The sequence below is a fragment of the Borostomias antarcticus genome (assembly GCF_949987555.1).
Source record: "Borostomias antarcticus genome assembly, chromosome: 23".
NCBI lineage: Eukaryota > Metazoa > Chordata > Actinopteri > Stomiiformes > Stomiidae > Borostomias > Borostomias antarcticus.
In genome coordinates, this window is record NC_140256.1 from 1,051,504 (window position 1) to 1,076,503 (window position 25,000).

Genomic DNA, 25,000 nt, shown 5'->3' on the forward strand with positions numbered 1-25,000 from the left:
GGATCCAGTCTACAATAAGGAGGAGCCGTCTCTAACCGGAGAGGCGGGTGTGTTAGTGGGTTCTGTAGGTTCTACTGTGGCCCAAACCCCAGGTGAGGTCATGGGGGGGTGTGGCCTCCTTTATCTTCCTGCCGTCTCTCTGAGGACCAGCAGGGCATCTCTCATCCCTCTCTGCCCCCACAGCTGGCCTCTCCTGCTGCACGACGTGTGTGTGTGTGTGTGTGTGTGTGTGTGTGTGTGTGTGTGTGTGTGTGTGTGTGTGTGTGTGTGTGTGTGTGTGTGTGTGTAACCCCACACCACTTGCCCTGACATGGCAATTATTCCCTCAAACAAGTCCCTCACAGTAGCCGTGGTCTCACACACATTATCAGCTAAATTAAACACTGTAATGTACTGTAATTACTTGAGCTGCTTTTCGCTCAAGGAAGCATATATTTGCTTTGGACTTAGCATTATTTTATGAGGTATTACATAAATGAGCAACTGATAATCAGAATATTGTGAGGTAAGGATATACACACATGCACATTAAGCACTTGATTATTAACTAGATATTTTCAGAGGATATTTAACACTCTATACTGTGCACTTTGCATCTTGACTGTGAATATTTGCCAAAAAAACAAGAGCCATGCAGTCGTCTGATCACCACAAATTGCAGCTTTTTGTGACAAACGAGCAAACAACAACAACAAACATCCAAAAAGGCAGCAGTTATTTTACAATGAGAGATCCACCCACACAGAGAGAGAGAGAGAGAGAGAGAGAGAGAAAGAGAGGGAGAGAGAGAGAGAGAGAGAGAGAGAGGGAGAGAGGAAGAGAGGGAGAGAGAGAGAGAGGTAGAGGAAGAGAGAGAGAGAGAGAGGGAGAGAGAGAGAGAGAGAGAGAGGGAGAGAGAGAGACAGAGAGAGAGGGAGAGAGAGAAAGAGAGAGAGAGAGAGAGGGAGAGAGAGAGACAGAAAGAGAGAGAGAAAGAGAGAGAGAGAGAGAGAGAGAGAGAGAGAGAGAGAGAGAGGTAGAAGTATTTTCCCCTTTCTTCCTCTGTATTCATTCCAATGTTAGGGTTGTGGTGAACTTAAAACCTATAATAAAATAATGACCAGCAGCGTAGAGGTTCTGCGTAGAGGTTCTCTCTCAGAGACATACTTGTGGAGGAAAAGAAAAACACGATGAATATGGGTGCACAGAACCTATATTTCACGCATGACTTTGGAGAACGTTAATAGGCATTAGAACCGTGCTCTACTGTAGCTAATGCACTCTCAGTTTGCAAGGCCAGCAGGGTTTTACTGCCTGAAAGAGAAGAACATGAGGTCTGACAAATAGCAACTTCACTTCATGTTCTAAAAAGCTTTCTTGGTGTATAGAGACTATCAAATAAAACAAAATATTACACAAATGTAATGTATATATCAAAACAAACATCAGAGACAAATGTATAAAAAGTCATGTCTCTGGGTCATGTAGTCCTTTCACGGAGCTCGGGGGTTTGTAGTCCACAGGGTCTGCTAAGTCAGGGAGCACGCTGTGACCCTGCTGACCCCCCCGAGCGTGGCTTCTGCTTAGTGTAACTGGGCAGCGGCTGAAGGCTTGAAGAGGACTTCATGTGTTTATGTTATGTTTCCAAGGAAAGATGGACCAATTAATCTGATTATGGTCACAAATCCTACAACATGTGTAAGCGTGTCTCCAGCCATGTGGGCTACAGATGTGTGTGTGTGTGTGTGCCTCTTTGTGTGTGCCTCTGCACTTGGCGCACATGCACGCCGCGCGCATACTGTATGTACACACACACACACACACACACACACACACAAAAGCTTCTAAGAGTCAGTTTATAAAATAGATTACACATACTGAAATTACACTTACACATCTTCCCAGGCTGAAAGTGCTCTCAAAAACATGAACCTGACTGACATTTTGCATGCATCGCTCATTTATCAAGTTGATAATATCCGTTTGGAATCAGAAGTTACAAAGTGAGCGTTACTGTACGCAAATACTGTACAGGCCGTGGGTGAATTGCTGTTCTGCGGAAGCTGGAAAGAAAGAGTGAAAAATCCTGTAATGAAATACAGAGTGAAATAGTAAACCGTCTGTCAAAGCCTGCTCGCTCTGTTTGAAAACACAACACCAGAGCACTTAAGGGTTTTTAAACAGCCTCTCTCCGCTGGCAGGGCCATGAATATGCCTATTCTGAGAGCGATCCCTGCGTCTTCGGATCCGGCTCGCTCTCCCTGCTCCGTCTTCCGGAGGGGTGCGTGTGTTGTGGTGCTGTGGGCCGCCCCGAGGAGGTGAGAGCAGGGGGAACGAGGAGCTGACAGACAGGGCCTGACACTCCACCTCCACCGCAGGCGAATCCCCAGCTAACCCCCGCGCTGACAGACAGGATGTAGCACTCATCCACAGGCCACAGCACAGGGCCCTGGGCCCAGGAAGGGAAGGAGGGAGCCAGCCGATGATGGAGGAGGGGGTGGGGGTCGGGTTTGGGTGGCACGCACTGCTTACTGCCTCCAGAGCAGCGCCGTGGGGAGGAGAAGCCACAGACGGAGCCTCCTGCCAACAGCGTGTCCAAAGACTGGCAGGGTGACAGACACGCTACTCACACACACGCACGCACGCACGCACGCACACACAGACACACACAGACACACACACAGACACACACAGACACACACAGACACACACAGACACACACGCACACACACAGACACACACAGACACACAGACACACAGACACACACAGAGACAAACAGAGGCATTGAAGCACAGCTGTATGGACACAATTAGTCGATGGCAGACTACATGCAGACCGACATCTGCGTTCGCGCTGCGCAGACTCAGACTGGAGTAGTCACTAGAGTAGTCATGCTAGAGTAGTCACTAGAGTAGTCACTAGAGTAGTCACTGGAGTAGTCACTAGAGTAGTCACTAGAGTAGTCACTGGAGTAGTCACTAGAGTAGTCACTAGAGTAGTCACTAGAGTAGTCACTGGAGTAGTCACTAGAGTAGTCACTAGAGTAGTCACTGGAGTAGTCACTAGAGTAGTCACTAGAGTAGTCACTGGAGTAGTCACTAGAGTAGTCACTGGAGTAGTCACTGGAGTAGTCACTAGAGTAGTCACTGGAGTAGTCACTGGAGTAGTCACTGGAGTAGTCACTGGAGTAGTCACTAGAGTAGTCACTAGAGTAGTCATTGGAGTAGTCACTAGAGTAGTCACTGGAGTAGTCACTAGAGTAGTCACTGGAGTAGTCACTAGAGTAGTCACTAGAGTAGTCACTGGAGTAGTCACTAGAGTAGTCACTGGAGTAGTCACTGGAGTAGTCACTGGAGTAGTCACTGGAGTAGTCACTAGAGTGTCACTAGAGTAGTTACTAGAGTAGTCACTAGAGTAGTCACTAGAGTAGTCACTGGAGTAGTCACTAGAGTAGTCACTAGAGTAGTCACTGGAGTAGTCACTAGAGTAGTCACTAGAGTAGTCACTAGAGTAGTCACTGGAGTAGTCACTAGAGTAGTCACTAGAGTAGTCACTAGAGTAGTCACTGGAGTATCACTAGAGTAGTCACTAGAGTAGTCACTAGAGTAGTCACTAGAGTAGTCACTGGAGTAGTCACTAGAGTAGTCACTGGAGTAGTCACTGGAGTAGTCACTGGAGTAGTCACTAGAGTAGTCACTAGAGTAGTCACTAGAGTAGTCACTAGAGTAGTCACTAGAGTAGTCACTGGAGTAGTCACTAGAGTAGTCACTAGAGTAGTCACTAGAGTAGTCAGTGGAGTAGTCAGTGGAGTAGTCACTAGAGTAGTCACTAGAGTAGTCACTAGAGTAGTCACTAGAGTAGAGTAGTCACTAGAGTAGTCACTGGAGTAGTCACTGGAGTAGTCACTGGAGTAGTCACTAGAGTAGTCACTAGAGTAGTCACTAGAGTAGAGTAGTCACTAGAGTAGTCACTGGAGTAGTTACTAGAGTAGTCACTGGAGTAGTCACTGGAGTAGTCACTAGAGTAGTCACTGGAGTAGTTACTAGAGTAGTCACTGGAGTAGTCACTAGAGTAGTCACTAGAGTAGTCACTGGAGTAGTTACTAGAGTAGTCACTGGAGTAGTCACTGGAGTAGTCACTAGAGTAGTCACTAGAGTAGTCACTAGAGTAGTCACTGGAGTAGTCACTGGAGTAGTTACTAGAGTAGTCACTGGAGTAGTCACTGGAGTAGTCACTGGAGTAGTCACTGGAGTAGTCACTAGAGTAGTCACTGGAGTAGTTACTTGAGTAGTCACTAGAGTAGTCACTGGAGTAGTTACTAGAGTAGTCACTGGAGTAGTCACTAGAGTAGTCACTAGAGTAGTCACTAGAGTAGTCACTGGAGTAGTCACTGGAGTAGTCACTAGAGTAGTCACTGGAGTAGTCATGCTAGAGTAGTCACTGGAGTAGTCACTAGAGTAGTCACTGGAGTAGTCACTGGAGTAGTCACGCTCATGGCGCTTTCTCCCTCTGCTTCAGCAGGCTTGTAAGAAATGAAGAGACAGCCCAAAAGGTGTAACTAGCAAAACGTTTCCCTCTCTAGCAAAGTGAGCCCATGTGCAGTAGCAGTAGTAGGAGTCCAAAACACAACGTCATGCCCTGACCACTCAGCTGTGGAGGAGGTGTTTGGGATGGAGCAGAGGAGCAGGCCGGCGCGGAGGGAGGGAGAGAAGGAGGGAGGGAGAGAGGGAGGGAGGGAGAGAGGGAGGGAGGAGCAGGCCGGCGCTGAGGTAGGGAGAGAAGGAGGGAGGGAGAGAAGGAGGGAGGGAGAGAGGGAGGGAGGGAGAGAGGGAGGGAGAGAAGGAGGGAGGGAGAGAAGGAGGGAGGGAGGGAGAGGAGGAGGGAGGGAGGGAGAGAAGGAGGGAGGGAGAGGCCAGCGGTCGTGACCCGGGCTCACGCAGCCAGAGGGCCCCAGGCCAGCACCAGCACCACCTCTCCAGCTGGGATCACAGCGCTAGACTGAGGCTTGGGTTTCAGAGCAGGACCCCGGCCCAGGGGCGGAGCCTACGGGGGCGGGGCAGAGGGCCTTCAGGGAGGGAGGCAGACAGACAGACAGACAGACAGACAGACAGGGAGGGAGACACACAGACAGACAGACAGGCAGACAGACAGACAGGCAGGGAGGCAGACACACAGACAGACAGACAGGCAGACAGACAGACAGGCAGGGAGGCAGGCACACAGACAGACAGACAGAAACACAGACAGGCAGGCAGGCAGGCAGACAGACACCCCAGGGGGCCGGGCCCACTCACCCGACCGCTCTCAGGGGGGGGCAGCGACAGGCCCTGGGGCCCCAAGACAGATTGGTTCCCCTGTGGACCACAAGTTTAAAACTGCTGACTCCGTATGTGTGTCTCACCACAGCGTGGCTACGTATCTGCGTCTGTGGGCTCGCCTGCCTCGCTGACCCATGAACAAGCTGAACGTGAGGCACCCAACTCATAACTACCGTTTCGTAAAAAAGCCACAAGGGCAAATCTAATGATATTGCAGAGGTACAGTAAAAGTCTTTGAGGGGAATTATCGATGAGATATGGCAGTAACTGAGCAGACAAAGCAACATGTGTTCAGTCCATCAAAATATAAAGATCCCAGCTACAGACGACATTCAAAACATGTTCCCAAAAAGTCTGTATTTACCGTTTTACAACGCGAGACAGAGATTCATTCAATATGGGGAAGTTCCCTCACACACACACAACTGGAGGGGAATACATGCGTCTTCATTAATGCAGCACATCAGAATATAACAAAACCATTGCCTTATCTGGGCCGGGGAATCTACCATAACTCATCCCTTTATCCAGCCCTTTTTGAGGTGCACGATCATTTTCTTGCAGCGCTGGCGCACTGGAATTTCCCAGTAAGATGTATTGTGGCTGTTTTCTGGGAAATATTAGGAGAGCCAGCCAGCAGAGGCAAGGTAGGGGGTGGGGGGGCACAGACGATCAGTATCATGCTCTCTGATGATGAAATACCTCTTATATCCCAGCTTCTCTCTCTCTCTCTGTCCCTCTCTCTCTTTCTTTCTCCCTCTCTCTCTCTCTCTCTCTCTCTCTCTCTCTCTCTGCCTCAGCCCCTCGTGTTCAACATGGCGTGTGTGTCCTGGCTCTAGAGGAGTCTAGGGTGGGTAGTCAGTGAGTCAGTGAGTCAGTTCCCTGGTGAACACTGGCCCCTGTCCTGCTGCACATCTGCATTGTCTTACAGTGGTCAGTGGCCTCCAGCCCGCAGCCTCCCAACCCCTCCCCTAGCCTCCTCCCCCCCCCAGCCTACAGACTGCGGCCCCCAGCCCCCCCTCTCTCTCTCTGTTGTCCACTCCCCCACGCTCACGTCTAGATCATACAAATATTTCCCCTCGCTGCTTTTTGAAGCTTCCATGGGTCACGGGACCCGGAGAACAAATCACTCCCTGGTTGTAGGGGGGCTGCAGGCGGAGAGAGGCTGGGAGAGGCTGGGGGAGAGGCTGGGAGAGAGGCTGGGAGAGAGGCTGGGAGAGACGCATCCAAACGCTTTTCACATGCCGTCATTTCCCAGAGCAAAACAAGCCTCTCCAACCAGCAGCCGTCCCTTAACTGAGAGGAGGCTCGGGGGAAGGCCCAGCCTCTGAATGCTGCCCTGGCTGGTTCCCTTAAACCGGCCTGTTCCCCTGCCCCGGGGGGAGAGGCATATTTAGAGTTCCTCACAGCCTGCTGAGCCTGGGTTTGAGGATTTAGACCCGGATACACAAACCCTGCCTCTCCTGCGATACACGGAGAACCCTTTAGAACCACGGGTCACCAATAAAACCAATCTGTTGGTTCTGACACCTCGCTCGTCATTGTTGTTACTGAAATAAGGCCCGGTGGGAACGGGAGCCAAGGAAAGTAGAGAAGGGGAACATAGAAATGTCTGTGAGCGCCTCCGTCCCTGAGGGGTGAATAACTAACCACAAGCCCCCTTCATCTACCCCTGCTGCAGACAGCTGACCTTTCACGGGGTCACGGCGGAACGCTACCACATAGGGATTCAAACGAGAAGTTAGAATCACAGCAACAAGACCTCGGGCCAACACTTCTAGGGGTGATAACTGTCTTCATTCCCAGACTTCCTGTTGGACCCCTCTACTTCGTAGAGTACCAGGCCGTCGGCCTGCCCGGTAGTCGATCCGGGCGGGGGGGGAGGAGCCGGCGCCGCCTCCCGCCCACCTGCAGACCGCACCCCCCCCCCCAAGGGTGGGGGAGAAGGGGGAGGCGGCCGGGGAGGAATTTGCACTGCTGCTGCTTAAAGTAATCACATTGGTTTCACTGCAGTCTGATCTGCAGTCTAACAGACTTCCAAACAGTTGAATGAGTAAATAGAGAGTCCAGGGGGACTCCCACTAGAGACAGATGACCACCAGGGTCCACACAAAGGCTCTAAGCCCCACACAGCACTGCCCGGGCTGCAGACAAAGGCCCACGTTAGGCCTCTACCAGAGAACCGGCCAACTTTATTAATCTCATCCTGGGCAGCGCCTCCTGCTGTTGCCGGCCAGACACTCTCACGCATGCTCAGGTGTGAGCGCTTGCTCGCGTCCGCCACACACACACACACACACGCGCACACACTCACACACACGCGCACACTCACACACACACGCAAAACGCACGCACACACACACATGCAGAAATGAAAGCTTTCGTAACTTCCTGAGCGCGGGTGTGTGCGGGCTTTGTGAAAGCGGCCTCATGCTCACTTGACTGGAGGAGGGGGCTCGGGGGGGGCGTGGGGGGGGGCGCGGGGGCGGCGGCGTTCGGGAGCGCCACCCCTCCCCGGCTCACTGCTCCCCTCTTTCTGGGGCCTGACACAAATAACGGGATTAGGAGCCCTGTTTCCGTCAGACCCTCCGTTCGGGACAAAGCACTCTGAGGCTTAGTGTCATGATGAGAGAGCAGATCTCTGTCCATCACCCCGGCAGGAACACCGCTGGCTGAAGACTCCTCTCGTTTACAGATGAAGAAGGCTGGTTAAGCCCCCACAAAAGACCAGAGTGATAAAACCGTTGTCCCTCTCATGTGCGTGGTGTCACGCCGATGACGTTTCTGATTTGAATACATTTCAAAAGCATTCCGTACATTTCAGTTACGTACAGCAGAAGAAAGGACGATGAGCAGAAATAGAGAAAGAAGGATAGAAGCCAGACGGAATATTATCCTCGTCCCACATTCCCACGTAGAGTCAGAATGTGAGCTGGGGGTGCGAGAGTGAGTCTGAGACTCACACCCGACCGACTGCAGCACTTGCCACCTTGCTGCCAGCCCACTGGAGTGTGTCTGTGAGAAGCCGACGTGTTGGAGGAAGATTCCAGACTGGGGCAGGTTTGATACCCTGAGCAGGCAGAGGCTAGGTCTCAACTCAACATGGCACTAACCTTAACACTAACCTAACCCTACCGTAGCTCCACATGGCACTAACCCTCACCCTAACCTAACCTGATTTTTTATTTATTTTATTTTTTTACATTTGCTGACTGTGCATAAATATAAAGTTCTCAATTGCGTTCAATATTTTGCTGTGCTCTTCAGATGTGTGTCAGACATGCCGTAGTCATCTGCTGCAGAGCTGAAGTGGGTTATGAAAATTATGGAGTTCCCATTTCCTGGTCCCTCTCTCCCCCCCGAGAGATGAGCCGTCCTGCCTGACGGACATGTCCCACTGGGACTAGCCGCCCACTTCAGGACATGAGGTTACATTGTGGCGACCAACAAATTGCATGCTTGAGTTGCAGAGCGCCCCTGTGCCATGGTTGTGTGTAATGTGAGCACATCAGGCATGCCTGAACACTGATCCATCCCCTCCTCTGCACCAGGGCTGATCCATCCATCCCCTCCTCTCCACCAGGGCTGATCCATCCATCCCCTCCTCTACACCAGGGCTGATCCATCCAACCCCTCCTCTGCACCAGGGCTGATCCATCTCCTCTCCACCAGGGCTGATCCATCCATCCCCTCCCCTTCACCAGGGCTGATCCATCCATCCCCTCCCCTTCACCAGGGCTGATCCATCCATCCCCTCCCCTTCACCAGGGCTGATCCATCCATCCCCTCCCCTTCACCAGGGCTGATCCATCCATCCCCTCCCCTTCACCAGGGCTGATCCATCCATCCCCTCCCCTTCACCAGGGCTGATCCATCCATCCATCCATCCCCTCCTCTCCACCAGGGCTGATCCATCCATCCCCTCCTCTACACCAGGACTGATCCATCCATCTCCTCCTCTACCAGGGCTGATCCATCTAACCCCTCCTCTACCAGGGCTGATCCATCTAACCCCTCCTCTACACCAGGGCTGATCCATCCATCTCCTCCTCTGCACCAGGGCTGATCCATCCATCCATCCATCCCCTCCTCTCCACCAGGGCTGATCCATCCATCCCCTCCTCTCCACCCGGGCTGATCCATCCATCCCCTCCTCTCCACCAGGCCTGATCCATCCCCTCCTCTCCACCAGGGCTGATCCATCCATCCATCCATCCATCCATCCCCTCCTCTGCACCAGGGCTGATCCATCCATCCCCTCCTCTCCACCAGGGCTGATCCATCTAACCCCTCCTCTAGACCAGGCCTGATCCATCCATCCCCTCTTCTACACCAGTACAGCTCCCTCACACTAAGCCCCACATCCATACCCAACACTTTAGCCCAGCCCAACACGGTCCTGCCCGCCAGGCTGGCCTCCTCCCTGGGGAAGGGCAGTGTGCTTCCTGGGCCTCTGGGGCTCAGGGTCCTGTTAGCTTGTTTTCTACTGAGGTGGAACATGTCTGAATAGGTGGAGATATATATGAGACATGCACATCTATGATGGTATAAGTAATATGTTTCTTTATTAATTAATTAATTAATTAATTAATAAATTAAATAAATGAATTCATAGCCCTCAAAAATGTGAAAAGTCAAAAGTAAGTCAAAGTACCATAGTTTGTTATTTACAGTAAAGGGATAATCTGGAATTTTGGACATAGGGCCTCGTTTACAATTTAGCCATTATGTTGTTGACTGATTGAGATTATTTTCAGATGCTTCCATGCTGCCCTTGTCTGGGCGTTCATGTCTTGGTAATACTAGCGCAATGCAATGGTACAGGCTAGCATCCACTAAAAAACTCCAGTGCACCCAAAGCAAAGACAATATGAGGACAGTGTGAGGGGTTAATTTGAGTGTTTAAACCAAAATTCTTTAAGTCAAACTATCAAATGCCCAAATAAGGGGCAGCATGGAAGCATCTGAAAATAATCTCAACCAGTCAACAACATAATGGCTAAATTGTAAACAAGGCCCTATGTCCATAATTCTGGATTATCCCTTTACTGATGATAAACTATGGTATTTTGACTAACCTTTGACTTTTCACATTTTTGAGGGCTATGAATCTTGCTTAATTAATAAATCAATCACCATAATGGCTAAATTGTAAATTAGGCCGTTAAGTCATGTCTAAAATACTATTTAACCTATTGATGCATACTATACAGGAATAGGGATATCATGTGTTGGGAAATTTAATTATAAGGCTATATTGTATTATTGAATGGGGCTATAGTATATATATATATATATATATATATATATATGTATTATATATACTACTATACAGTATACTAATAGTATATAGATAAAGTATATATATATATATATATATATATATATATATAGTATATATATATATATGTATATATATATATATATATATATATATATATATATATATATATATATATTATAGTATACATATATATGTGTGTGTATATTTAGTTCTGGTACTGCAAATAAATACAGTCCTAAAAGGCCCTTAACGGTCCCGATGTGTTGGGGAAAATGGTTAACAAGTCATGAGATGACAGATGATTGCATCATGCTATGCTGCTGGGACAGGCCGGGCAATGTTGACATAAAACCCAATACTTCCTTACAGAGGAACACGGCTAGCTAGCCCGGCCAGCATCCAGCTCCCTGCCCTGCACGGCCAAGCCAGGCAAGCTGAAGCAATATTATCCTGCTTTACAGCAGCTAACATTCGATTTGTCTGCATGAAGTGGCCATCCTCGTTCTAACCAGCACAAGCAGCAACACTTCTCTCTCAGCCTCTGTTTTTCAAGTAAATTGAAGAAATATGAAACAACTCATACTAATCAATCTCAGCAGGCTTTGCCTACGCATCACGCTGGCCCTGGACTAATGGGCCCGGGTGCCAGAGGAAACATAGTCCGTTTTGAGATCATCCCTGTTTACAAAAAGCAAGGCCACACACACAGGGAGGTACTGTAGTGATGACTAGATAAGTAGATACAGATACTATAATGGCTAAATTGCAGAAATGTTTGCTTTTACATTAGTGGTGGATATGAAGTGGGTATAGTGTGTGTCCATGGATAAAGCAGTGGTACACCTTCATATACCCTCCACTACACCTTCATATACCCTCCACTACATCTTCATATACCCTCCACTACACCTTCCCAATGGGTACACCTCCATATACCCTCCACTACACCTTCATATACCCTCCACTTCACCTTCCCAATGGGTACACCTTCATATACCCTCCACTACACCTTCATATACCCTCCACTACACCTTCCCAACGGGTACACCTTCATATACCCTCCACTACACCTTCATATACCCTCCACTACACCTTCATATACCCTCCACTACACCTTCATATACCCTCCCCTACACCACTGGGAGGATCCCACAGAGTGCTGAGCACCACGGGTCTGAAACTCAGCCGTCAGCAACACATCCACCTCCCAGCATCCTCAGCAAAGCTAATTAAAAACAACATTTCACAGGAGGGCACTCCTCACACTCCTAAAACCCACCCATCAGCACAACCTGGGCGCTGGGAGAATTACACGGGAGGAGGAAACTGTTTGGGCTAAGGTGTTAAAATGGAATACTTTCTGTACAACATTAGTTTATTATTATGTAACTACAGTACATAATAGCTTCATGACTGATTTCTTTTTTTGTACTAGAATTGAGCACTTCTGATGTGGCACTGAAATCCATCATCAAATCTGTATATCAATATATCAGTGCTTTTTTTTTCTCTTTGCAAGATGACAGGCAAGTGTAAATTCCATATTTCCTGGCTAATTTACATTGATGTAAAATATACATGCATAATCTCTCCCATACTCTGGATGTGGACTTCATCATCGGCCAGTGGTTACAGTATAACCGCCCAGTCAAGTGAGACCCTTATTACAAGTGAGACCATTATTACAAGTGAGACCATTATTACAAGTGAGACCATTATTACGAGGGTATTTCTAAAACAGATGCTTGGTTAGAGAGAAAAAAACCTTGAGAGGAAAAAGTGTTTCTCTTCTACTGATCTCCCAACACCAGGTCAGAACCTGCTCTCAGGACTGTGATCCCACGTTCACACACCAGCTTAAAACACTATCAGCCCATATTATGCTTGGGTCCCGACCCAGGAAACACCCACACCTATTCTATTCACTCTGTACGTTCATCCTCTCACACCTATTCAATCTGTACGTTCATCCTCTCATACCTATTCACTCTGTACGTTCATCCTCTCACACCTATCCACTCTGTACGTTCATCCTCTCATAACTATCCACTCTGTACGTTCATCCTCTCATACATATCCAGTCTGTACATTCATCCTCTCATACCTAACCACTCTGTACGTTCATCCTCTCACACAGGTGGGCTACTACACACTATCTAGCATGTAATAAAGCTATAGCATCAAAATGATTTACTAACTCCTTGCACATGGCATAATGCATTGCACAATGTATACATTGCAAAGCTCCAATATTTTGAGAACATCTCAAATTGTAATAATGATTAGAGAATAGAACAGAAATCACAAGGAACAATATTTCTTCCTGAATGAAATACCTAAAGTAAAAAATGTATTTGAGTGTGAATCCAAAATAATACAAGCAAATGCATTAATCTCTGTGTCATAAACCGCTAGCTACAGATAATGAGATATATATTACAATTTTAATAGCAATGTTTAAAATATGATCTGTTATAATTGTACATCAATAAATCATTGCTGCTATTTCTGCTATTGCTAAAAGCACCTGTATGCACATTTATAAACCATGAAAACATGTCCTGATTCTTTTTCAACACTATTATAACACTATCTAAAGCCAGTTATATTACATAAATTGTGTACTGAAAGTTGTTTTTGTGTACAAAATTTCTCGAATTCCCACATGTGCCCACAAACCTGTAAATTGGGCCAAGGGTGCGAAATGAAGATTAGCCAATTCCTTGATTTATGACAGCTAGAGATAATTATGGGGCATGAATCTGTTGTGTAAGAATATCATTAGGCACCTCCACCGGTGTATAGCTGGGAGCTTGCCTCGCAGCCGAAGGCACTTTGTGGGCTGACAAATGCATCTTAAATGGGTGTCATAAAAGTCAAAAAGGTGCCAATTACATCACTAAGTATCCCATCAATGCACACGGAAAAAACAAAACGGATTCTTGGGAGTTCAGTACATGAGGAACCCCCTGTGAGCTGCTGACCGGTGAGAGAGGGAAAGTGAGGAAATGTGTGTGTAATGTTTGGTTGATAATAATAATAGTGTGTGAGAACATGTTGGTGTCCTGCGGCTCTATGAATGCCCCGGCTCAATCAAACCTCACAATAACACATCACACCTCGCAGGCCAGGAGGCAAGAGGGGGAAATCACCACTACCTATTCACTGGATGCCTCTTGTTCTATGCATTTTTCACGTATTTGATAAATATGCTAATGTACCCTAGATTGGGGCGATGAAATCTATCTGTATTCCTCACACACTCACAACACACATAGTAAACCTACACACAAACTAACAGACACACACACTTAGAATGGTATAAAAAAGAGCATTCCTGTCCAAGCAAGACCTGTTTGTGCTCCATTCCCTGACATCTCCATGGTAGAGCTGCTGCTATTCAGATTCCCACTGTGATCTCTCCAGGACGCAGGTCTTGTCGCGGAGGCAAGATGAATGGCACACATAACAGTGATGCATGGCGGTCGCTGTAGTTCATTGCATTGCAGCTCATCTAGCAGAGAGCTATAATGTCCCAATAAGGGAGGCAGCAATGTGAAGAAGCTCTGCATGATAACAAATAAAACACTGATGGGAAAAGCCTGAAGAGCAGAGCGCTGCTGGACATAAGACTGTCCATCTAAAGAGATAACTACACTAGCACATTTACCTGACCCCGTTTCAAATGTCCGTTATTAAGTTTTAGTAGGATTAACAACAACAACAATAATAATAATAATAATAATAATAATAATAATAATAATAATAATAGCAATAATAATAATGATAATAAAATAGTAATACTACTACTACTATTCCTAATGATAATAATAACACATTCATAAATGTCCGGAAATAAAAAAGAAGTGTATTATTCATAGTATTATTCATATTCATATTCATATTCATATTCATATTCATATTCATATTAATATTCATATTATTATTGTTATTATTGTATTATTGTTGTTGGTGGTGGTGGTGGTGTTATTATTATTAGTATTAGTCTATTATTATTATTTTTGTATTTGTGTTCTCCTGGTTAAAGCCCACTGTTTCGTTATGTTTCGTTTTGGTCGTGTGCAACATTTAAAAAGCACATCTCGCTGAAAAATTCGATAGGCCCAAAAATGTGCCTGTTTTCAACTTTTTGCTTGCTTGAATATTGTGTGTGTGTGTGTGTGTGTGTGTGTGTGTGTGTGTGTGTGTGCGTGCGTGCGTGCGTGTGTGTGTGTGCTCATAGGATATTTTAATTCGGGCCTGACCATGTCCTCATTGGGGAAAGCCTGTACAAATACTGAAGCCTGTTCAGAGAACAGATCAGAGATCAGATCATGGATGCATTCGGCGGCGAAGAAAGGAACATTCAGACATCAGCTCGTGCGTGACTCTAAATTATAAAACTTGTTCTTGTCTAATATCTTCAGAAAAATGGTATCGGATTGGTTAATGAGTGACAGGCAAATTGTTTTTGTTTTGCGGTGAGATAAATTGGACACAACCTAAAGGCCATTAAATTCCCTTCAAGCAGTTTCTGCTTTGATATTTCGGACAAGCATCAACTGAGAACACATTGACCACGTAAGCATGAACAAAACAAAAATATGGTCCTTACTGTTGGTAGTCATGTTTGCAGTATAGTTTCCTATCCCGGAAGTAACAGCTGGTAGAAAGAGGTTGTTGACATACAGCACACTGCAAACACTCCTCATGCCATGAGGACTCGTTGACCCTCATGAGAAAGCGGTCAGAGATGGGCCGCTGGCATCCTTCACATGCAGAGGGATGGAGGAGCTCAGTCCCTGCAAGGGATGGGACACAGAGTCAATAGCAGCACAGTAGGTACGGGGATAGGCTGATGCATGTCTATACGTTCACTAGATTAATTAACAAATGTATCTTGTTTCAATGTTTCCTGAATTAAATAATCAATCGATGTAAAAAAATAAATAAATACATAAAAAGCATGGGGTAAAGCTCATGTATAGGCTATATGTTTAGATAAAGGTAAGCATAATTAGTTTGTATTTAAAAAAAAAAATACAAATAAAGATCCACTGCAATAAACGATGTTCACACACGGCAATGGAAAGTTCAGTGAACTCATCAGCCGGCTGGATCAATAGGGCCTAAGGCTTGTTCTGATTCACCTGCAGAGGAGGCCAACTGATTGACATGTTTCTACTTAGGTCTACATAATTCGTATTATATATATTATATATTCGTCTTTGTGTATTTCGTCATGGTAAAAGTAGGCCTAATATAAATATGGTGAAGCCAGAATGCGTGGAAAACGGCCTATAATAATGTACTGTGCGTCCATAGCGTGAGCATGCAAGGATCAAACACCCAGGTATCTATACGGGTTTAATAAGCACATGTAATGCTTTCGACGTGCCACATCCCTCAAGTAGTTGAATAATAAGTGTATGTTGCTGGTATTACTAATATAGGACTCACCTAGCATGACTCCTATAGCCTGGCCCGATCGAAGTGGATGGTCTTCAATTTTGATGCCGTCCAACATCATAGAGTATTTGGATTGATTTCTCCCCGAGAAACAGCGTTCCAGACACTCAGGACCTGTTGCAATATCCATAACAATATGAGATCAGATGTGTCTTCGTCTCCAATCTACAGCCCACAATAAAGCCTAGCCTACTGGATGAAACTAACCTACATTTATCCGCACACAAGCCTGCTCAAACAGTTTGTGTTCCGTGAAGCCTTTCTGGTGGTGAAATGAAAGGAAAGCAGCCCACACGGTCTCGATGTTCTGCTCGCCGCCTGCTTGTCGCCTCTCTGTCCTAAAGCAGAATGTCCCTGTGTCCCTGTGTCCCAGTGTCCCTGTGTCCCTGTGTTAGAAGAACCAGACACGACGATAAAGCTGATCAACTCTGAGAAGTCACCTGTTAGTTTGGACTGAGCAGAGATCTACAGGCGACTATAGCCGAGCTACTTTCTTCTTACTCGCTTGGCCACACACAGGATCACGCAGGCTAGTGGCCAATGCGTGCGTAATATCTATCTAGAAACCGTTCTGCAAATCCAAGAAATATGGGTAAAATGTTCCAAAAGTAACTGTTCAATTACTATCTGCCCCTCGGATCCCTGTCGCGTGTAAAGTGTGAGACCCAGATGAACCCGTGGATCCTCCCACTCCCGAGTCTCTCTGCTCACTCACGGGGGGATGCTATTGGTGCAGCCGGGCGATTGAATTCCACCAAAGCTACACGGCAGAGATCTTCTAGAAATATAGTGACTTATAAACACTTATTCATCAAATTATCATTTTTGTCATTCTGTTATTATTGTCATTGTGACTATTATTAGTATTCATATAGGCTAATAGCCTAAAATAAGGATAATTATTATTACATGATTATCTTTAGGCTATTATTATATTTGTAGCATAATTGAATTATATAGTTGTTTTTGTTGGTATTGTTGTTGGTGTTATTATTATTATTATTATTGTTATTATTATTATTATTATAGGCCTATGTTATAGTATTATACAGCATATGATAGTGGATATAAGTCACCTAGTATAAAGTGAATGTTGCCAAACAAATCATTATAGAATTGTATAGCTTTATGTTCTTATAGACTAATTAGGACACAGAAATACAGCAGCATTCCCAAGCAATGCTTGGCTGGTTGGAAGTTGTAGGTGGTCTGAAAAAGTCCCGACGTTCAATAGGTCTATTTTCTTTCCCTTTTTCTATCCTAATTCACGTATCAAAACATGCACCGGGGCCAGGTGGTGGGGCACGAGGCGTGGGCTGCATTAAAACTTCCCAATCACCTTCCATCTCACCTTCCATCTCGAGGCCTAATTATCTCTGCAGGCGAGAGCCTACTGACCACACGCACCTGGCCGTGGATCCAGCACTATGATAACAGCACTGCGAGCCTACTGACCACACGCACCTGGCCGTGGATCCAGCACTATGATAACAGCACTGCGAGCCTACTGACCACACGCACCTGGCTGGATCCAGCACTATGATAACAGCACTGCGAGCCTACTGACCACACGCACCTGGCCCTGGATACAGCACTATGATACCAGCACTGCGAGGCTACTGACCACACGCACCTGGCTGGATCCAGCACTGATACCAGCACTGCGAGCCTACTGACCACACGCACCTGGCTGGATCCAGCACTATGATAACGGCACTGCAAGAGGAAGGTAAGACAGGCTGACACCATACCTACCGCTTGACCGCAATGGACATTATGTTGATATCGATAGCCTACTTAAATAGGCTATTTATAGGAGTTAGAAATATTTATATATATATAAACTGAAAAAAAAAGAAAGAGAAAAAAGGCCTATGCAAATGTGCAAGTTATCGTCAAGGCCTACAGTCAAAGTTGTACATATCCACGGAACCGGATTTACCCAGATGATTTTCATGTGCAAGGCATTAAAGGGTATTTTTTATCCGTCTGATAGAAGTATTCATATTGTGCTTTGTCGGAATTATCATCATAATTTAGCAGAATACCATTCCTCTCATCTATGCTTTATCAATTGCACGTGTTCAGTCAGAGACGCACATAACGTCAAACCAAATGTTCTCCGGACAGAAAAGCATCATAACATCTGAAGCTCCTCGTGCAACATATAGTCTCAATATAGTCTCAATGTGATATTATAGCCGGTGTTGTGTTGAGTTAATACGCAGGTGTCAGTTCCCTTGACCTATAGGCTCCAGCATAAAGCCCCCTCTCCGTGAAGAAAGGGCTTGATAAGATCTGCAAAGAACAGAGGAATGTCCCTGTTGCTTAAATCACCGGGCGCTAAACCGAATTCGTCACGGATCACCTTTCCCGTTACCCCGGGGACACCTTTCCCGTTACCCCCCTCACCTTTCCCGTTACCCCCCCTCACCTTTCCCGTTACCCCGGGGACACCTTTCCCGTTACCCCGGGGACGCCTTTCCCGTTACCCCCCCTCACCTTTCCCGTTACCCCCCCTCATCTTTCCCGTTACCCCCCCTCACCTTTCCCGTTACCCCCCCTCACCTTTCCCGTTCCCCCGGGGACCCGGTGCTCGCAGCCGGGTATTTAAGTCCCTTCATGCGCAGAGAAGATCTAGTTGTGATCCATGAACCCGCAGTCTGCTTTTACAGGAGGCCGAAGCGGCCTAGGCTGGTATTGTAATAACTCCCTTCAATAAAACACAATTATTTGTAGCTTTCGTTTTATTCAGCACATTGTGGGCTAAGGGACGGAGGCGAGTCGGAAGATAATCACGGCTAGATATTATTTATCGCCCAATATAAATTCAACGGATAGACTTATGTCCTAGAAGTCAAATAAATACTATATCAAACCCAAACTGACTGTAACTGATAGCTAATGATAGTGTAACATGGCTTATTGCAGGCTCAGGGTTTTGGGTCAATTATCCAAGTTTGGAGAGGCCCTATTGGTGGCTATCAAACTGAATTAGTGATTTACACGAATGTTTTGATATTTAATCTAATGTTAGGCTAGGCTATAAATTCTGCCCGATATCACAACTCAAGGTCATGTAAAATAATCAGTAGGCGTACAGTATTAAGTCTATTAACAACAACAACTTCAACAACAACAGTAACAACAACAGTAACAACAACAGCAGCAGCAGCAGCAGTAATAACAACACCGACAACAACAATAATAAAAATATTATTATTATTATTATTAATAATAATAATAATAATAATTTGTAGGCTAGCATTACCGTTACATGTTTATAAGAAAACTGGCCTTAAATGTTTGCTTGCAAGAATGACATCGAAAATGAAATTAGATAATCAAATGAAGCTTGGAAACCAGCTTGAATGAAATTATGCGTGACAAATATGACATGCTGTGCCACATCTACAATATGATTTAAGTATTAGGTAATTATCCTTTTATAATAAAAAAATAAATAGGGGTCAGTTACCTCCTATCCATGCGTGCTTTTGATATCCTTCTGTGGTGCTTTCAGGAGAGGACATTTCAGCAGCGCTGCTCTTTATGGAACACAGCACTGGTCCTATTGTTCAGGTCGCCCTCTGGTGTTCAGAGGAGGAACTGCTTATCTGTTGATGAAAAACATAGGCTATGGCTGATGCACTGTATGGAGAAAAATAACGAGGAAAAAAAAGAAACCTATTCGGTTTAGGCTAAAATGCACTTGCTTTTATTGTAAAATTGGATACTCTTCAAAACCCCTTGCTCAGAAGCCATGTTGGAACGTTTTACTGCTTGGATCTACGATATAAATAGCCTACATATCAAAGGTCGCCATCAAACACATTGAGACGTCAACCTGAACAGAGTTACAGGAGCCTGGTCCTACCTACACCGGCCCGGGAGCATCCATACCAGGACAAGATTTACACCTCCTTTACATTACATCTTAGTCAGCAGAGGCTTTTATCCAAAGCGACTTACAATAAGTAGCTACATTTGTCTACAGCATGAACCGACTGTGCAACATACTGTACCCGTCATCCTCTCAGCCTAACATCACCAGTGCTAGATCATAGCAAGACATGACAAAGAAAATGAAACCGGAGAATATACTGCGTGCAATTCAAGGAAATTGAGATGCCAATCAGTAGAGGTGGTTATCGATCCATTTGTGGGCCTGTCCGGTTCTGAGCTTTTTCACGAGCTCAATGGGCCCAGGAGACCCCCCTGCTTTAAGAAGGCCTTCAGTGCAGCAGGTGTGTTGGATGCACCTTGGGGAAGATAACTCCAGTATTTATTATAACATGCAATAGTGCACCCAATGAAAATGTGAGATGATAGAAGGCAATGAATGCGGGTCAAAAAATGTCATGGCTAATTGGACATGGTCAATTCGTCTGGCGCTGGGCTCATTCTGTTTCTTTTAAACGTTACTATTATTTCATTTTAGAATAAAATACAAAAGCAAGCGATATAGAGAACAGAAAGATAAGAGAATGCGAGGCTGTGGCCTATGTCCTGCTCAATCACATGCGGTGGCCTTTATACGACATGTTTAAAAAATAGGCCAGTGATTAAAAACTAATGGGCCTAATAACAGACGCATACGTGCAGTTATAATTCTGTCGTTAAATGACTACTTTTAAACCAGAATGGGCTATTTTGCGACAGCCCTATTTTTCTATCTGGAAACTCCCAGTGTGAGAAAAGTATAAAGTCGATCAAAACCGTCCTCTAGCCTGTAGGCTTGTCCTCTATAGTCTCCAGTCTGTCCTCTAGTATAGACTTGTCCTCTATAGGCTGCAGTATGTCCTCTAGTATAGACTTGTCCTCTATAGTCTTCATGTCAGTGACCTGCATGTGTGGACCAGCTTATCTGACCCAACAAATGAGACTTTTACAACTCCATCATTTGCATTTAATGATTAGCCTAGATTTTTGTTAATATTAGATAACATAATTGAAAGGTTATATAAGCCATATATAAACCACTATAGCCATATATAAGCCATAGCCTATATAAACCATTATAGCCATATATAAGCCATTATATAAACCATTTGTAGAAAATTTACAAACTATTACGAAATTGTTTGTTACAAATATGCATGGTCGGTAAATGATTAGTAGCCTAAATATACACACAGAACCAGTCTATGAGGCTGACGTAGGAATCAAACCCCAAACTCAGTGGAGCCTGAGGACTGAACTGGAGGTTCAACTGGAGACATTTAATACATCAGCGCGCTATGGAGGTCTGCGTTTCATTGCGTGTGTGCGTATGTATGTATTTGTGTGTATGTGTGTGTATTGTATTGTATATATGTGTATATATATAGCCTATATATATATATATATATATATATATATATATATATATATGTATAGGCTATGTATATAGGCCTATATATATATATATATATATATACATATATATATATATATATATGTATATATATATATATATACACACAATACAATTATATATATATAGCCTATATATAGGCTATATATATATATAGGCCTATATATAGCCTATATATATACGATATAGGCTAGTCAATAACCATTTACTGATCCCTTGCTTTATAAATTGCTTATAAAGTGGGCTATAGTTATACAATGTTACCAATTAAAATAGTTTCAATATTTGCGTTTAAACTTGTAAAAACAAAAATTTATGCTTAGATTATTGAAGAAAGGTTTTTTATTTTATTGAATCTATCACGAGAAGATTATATGCCTCAAATGCCATAATGCAGAATGTTACCAACACTTTAACAAAGGAGAAATAAAGAATGAAATATGAAAGAGAGCGATGGCGGCGAACACGTCACTGATCTGAATAATCACGAGGAGAAACACCTCCTACAACACAATACTAAACGATTTATAATCCACAGTACGAACATATCATTACATACCCTGATAAATATAGGACATGAGAGCATGTGAAGCATAAAAGGTGTTTGATACATAATGAACTCAAGATATAAAAGTAAACCTTTTTGTGTAGCCTATATATACACATTAATTGTCCTGAAGACTCGATATTGATTCATCATCGCTGTTGTTGCTATTTTAAATAACAGAGATATGTATGGCCAATCATGGACAATTGTTGTGTATTACAATATAATGTCTGCTGGTATCCATGCACACATACAAGAAAACTGCTCAAATAAGCCAAGATACTGAGTTGGAACTGTCAAGTCACACAGTAAATTACAGCAGCAGAGGACTTTTATAGTTGAAGTCACTTTGATCTTTTAATGAGCGCTTCTCAAAACCCATTTGCTCTCCACGATGCTTCTCAAACAAGCAAGTACACCCGCTCTGGGGAACTCGTGTTGGCCCTGAGCAGGTATGCTGGAACAGCCTGGAAGCCAGGGACGGGAGGCTGACACGACCACTTGATCTAGGACACCTCACACTACGTCGGAAAGCTACGTTTGATGAGGTGTTTTGTTCAAATCTCACCCACTCCAGATTTTTAGGGCCACACCTGGAGCATCACATATACCAATATCCTGCTGGAGAAGGCCTGACATTAATGCAATTAAGACAAGTTTGATACATAAACACCCCAAACCTCTGTTAAGTAGGCCTACACTGACTTATGATACTTTGATTTCAGTATTATGTAGGCCTATTGTGAAATAAATTAACTGTAATGAGTAAGACAGTATAAAATGATCCTTGTTAATATGTGATCATTCATTGTAACCGTGTTGTGAACACTAGCAGGGCTGCAGTAACACCAGTAGCTTAAGTTAACCATTAATTCCCTAGTAACAGCTAATAGACATGAACCAAGCAGACAGGCTTTGCTGTTGGATAACCGGTCCTAGCAGAGGCATCGCCTTTATCATTTTGACCTGAAAATCCACGTTTTAGGCAGCTAAGAGTAAATCAATATTCAGCCGTTTCTGTCGGTTGTGGTCGTGAAGTGATGAGTCAGCTGGAGGTTAGTCATGGGTGACAGTCCACATTCCGATGGTGCAACTTATGTTTAACTTTAATAACGCCACAATTACAAACAGCAACAGACATAACCACATAATCTTTGCATCAATTGGTTTGAGTGCCTCTAAAATGCTTACGTTGATTGATGTGGGAACCAGATTCAGCCTATTGCGCAATAGAAGAACCCGAAACGCTATCAATTAAAAAAACAACATTTAAAAAGGACCCGAGTGCTGAGTTGATATTCCGAAATATCAAGATGGAACCGGGTCACCTCCTAAAGTGGGTTGTGTTTCTAGTTGCAGGTGCTTTATAACCGTGAACTAGAGACATGATCTGAATACAGACATTATCTTCAAGGGAAAAAGGTACATGATGATAAATGAATGAGAGCTGCGTCTCGAGGACCCGGAGCAATCAAGATGTGACACACTGAGGATTCGAACCTGAATCGACTCCCTGCTTCTGCTAGAATCAAATCTGAACCGACTCATTTGCGACGCATTCTCGTTGTTGGCGTCACGCCCAAGTTAGAGGCTGCAAGAGCTGCACGTCGTACGATTTGTTTTATGTAGCCTAAAGGTCGGCCTACAAGCCATGTTTAAGATTAAACATATTTTATTAATAGGGCTAATTTAAAGTTGCACTGCCAACGAAACAGATGTGCATTACCGCCTATTTGCATAGCCTCGGCCTCCTGCTCTGCTAGCTGGATCACCTCTCACTCTGTTCCTTTCAGAAACCTGGGAAAAAAGCAGTTTTCCATCATTCTCTCTGTGTTCCCACTCTTTCACTCACCCACTCTCTCTCCCTCTCTCTCTCCCTCCTCTCTCTCTCTCTCTCTCCCTCCTCTCTCTCTCTCTCTCTCCCACTCTCTCTCCCTCTCTCTCTCTCTCTCCCCCCCCCTCTCTCTCTCTCTCTCTCCCTCTCTCTCTCTCTCTCTCTCTCCCCCCCTCTCTCTCTCTCTCTCTCCCTCTCTCTCTCTCCCTCTCTCTCTCTCTCTCTCCCTCTCTCTCTCTCTCTCTCTCTCCCTCTCTCTCTCCCTCCCTCTCTCTCTCTCCCTCCCTCTCCCCCCCCTCTCTCCCTCTCTCTCTCTCCCTCTCTCTCTCTCTCCCCCCCCCTCTCTCTCTCTCTCTCTCTCCCTCCCTCCCTCTCTCTCTCCCTCCCTCTCTCTCTCTCTCTCTCTCTCCGCCCCCCCCCCCCTCTCCTCCCCTTCCAACGCCCCTGGCTTCTAGTCTACTGTACACATATAAGTATTCAATTAAATACATACTAGCCTAAAATCAAATGAATAATACAATCAAATCAAACGAATCACATCTGTTCACATCCACAGCATCAGAACCAGACTACTTCTTCTAGACATCCATGCTATCAGAGCAACAACAGTGCCCCTGCTGGTCACTGGAATACTTGCATTAGAGACCACAGGACACGTAATACCGAATACAAAACACTTTATATAGACTTTCTCAATTGACGGTTTATACTTTCTCAATGTGAAACTAACTTGTGAATGTTTTAGTGATGCTTCATTACCACAGTTTCATAAGCACACAGAGCATAGCTGAGGGTAAAGTAGAGAACGCCTATGACATATCAAATAGCTCAGTACATCAAAGTCCACCGTTAGAACATAAATCTGGCCTAGTGGAGAGAGCAAAATGGGCAGTAACAAAGGCTTTGTGATGTGGGGATCTCCTGTCTCCTCCGTTTTATGTCACATAATATATATATGGCATTAAAAAACAACATCTTGACCCTCCCCCTAACTCCTCCACCGGCCCACATGGCAGAGCACTTATGACGTTATCTGGCTTTAGTATGGAGACTGATGGCCAAAACACTTCTGTTTATGAGTCTTAAAATATGTAAAAGTATGTCTGTTTGTGAGTGCGGGTGTTCATGTTTGATTGTGCTCTGAAGACCCACGCCTTCTATCCCTGTCAGGTCCTGCTCATCCATCTGTGGAATTACATAATACTGGTTATT

At 45.0% G+C, this 25,000-nt stretch overlaps 1 protein-coding gene across 2 annotated transcripts in view; it reads right to left on the reverse strand.

The window, feature by feature from the left end:
- The window catches only part of lmx1bb (LIM homeobox transcription factor 1, beta b), a gene marked incomplete at both ends in the record, with an annotated part of 64,432 nt that extends 48,251 nt beyond the window's left edge, over positions 1-16,181 (reverse strand). For both annotated transcript variants that reach the window (XM_084457355.1, XM_084457354.1), the window contains 2 exons: positions 15,198-15,384; positions 16,043-16,181. In XM_084457355.1, the coding sequence (XP_084313481.1) occupies positions 15,198-15,384; positions 16,043-16,181 (326 nt within the window). The remainder of the gene's footprint in view (positions 1-15,197; positions 15,385-16,042) is intronic.
- Between the last annotated feature and the right edge of the window lie 8,819 nt (positions 16,182-25,000).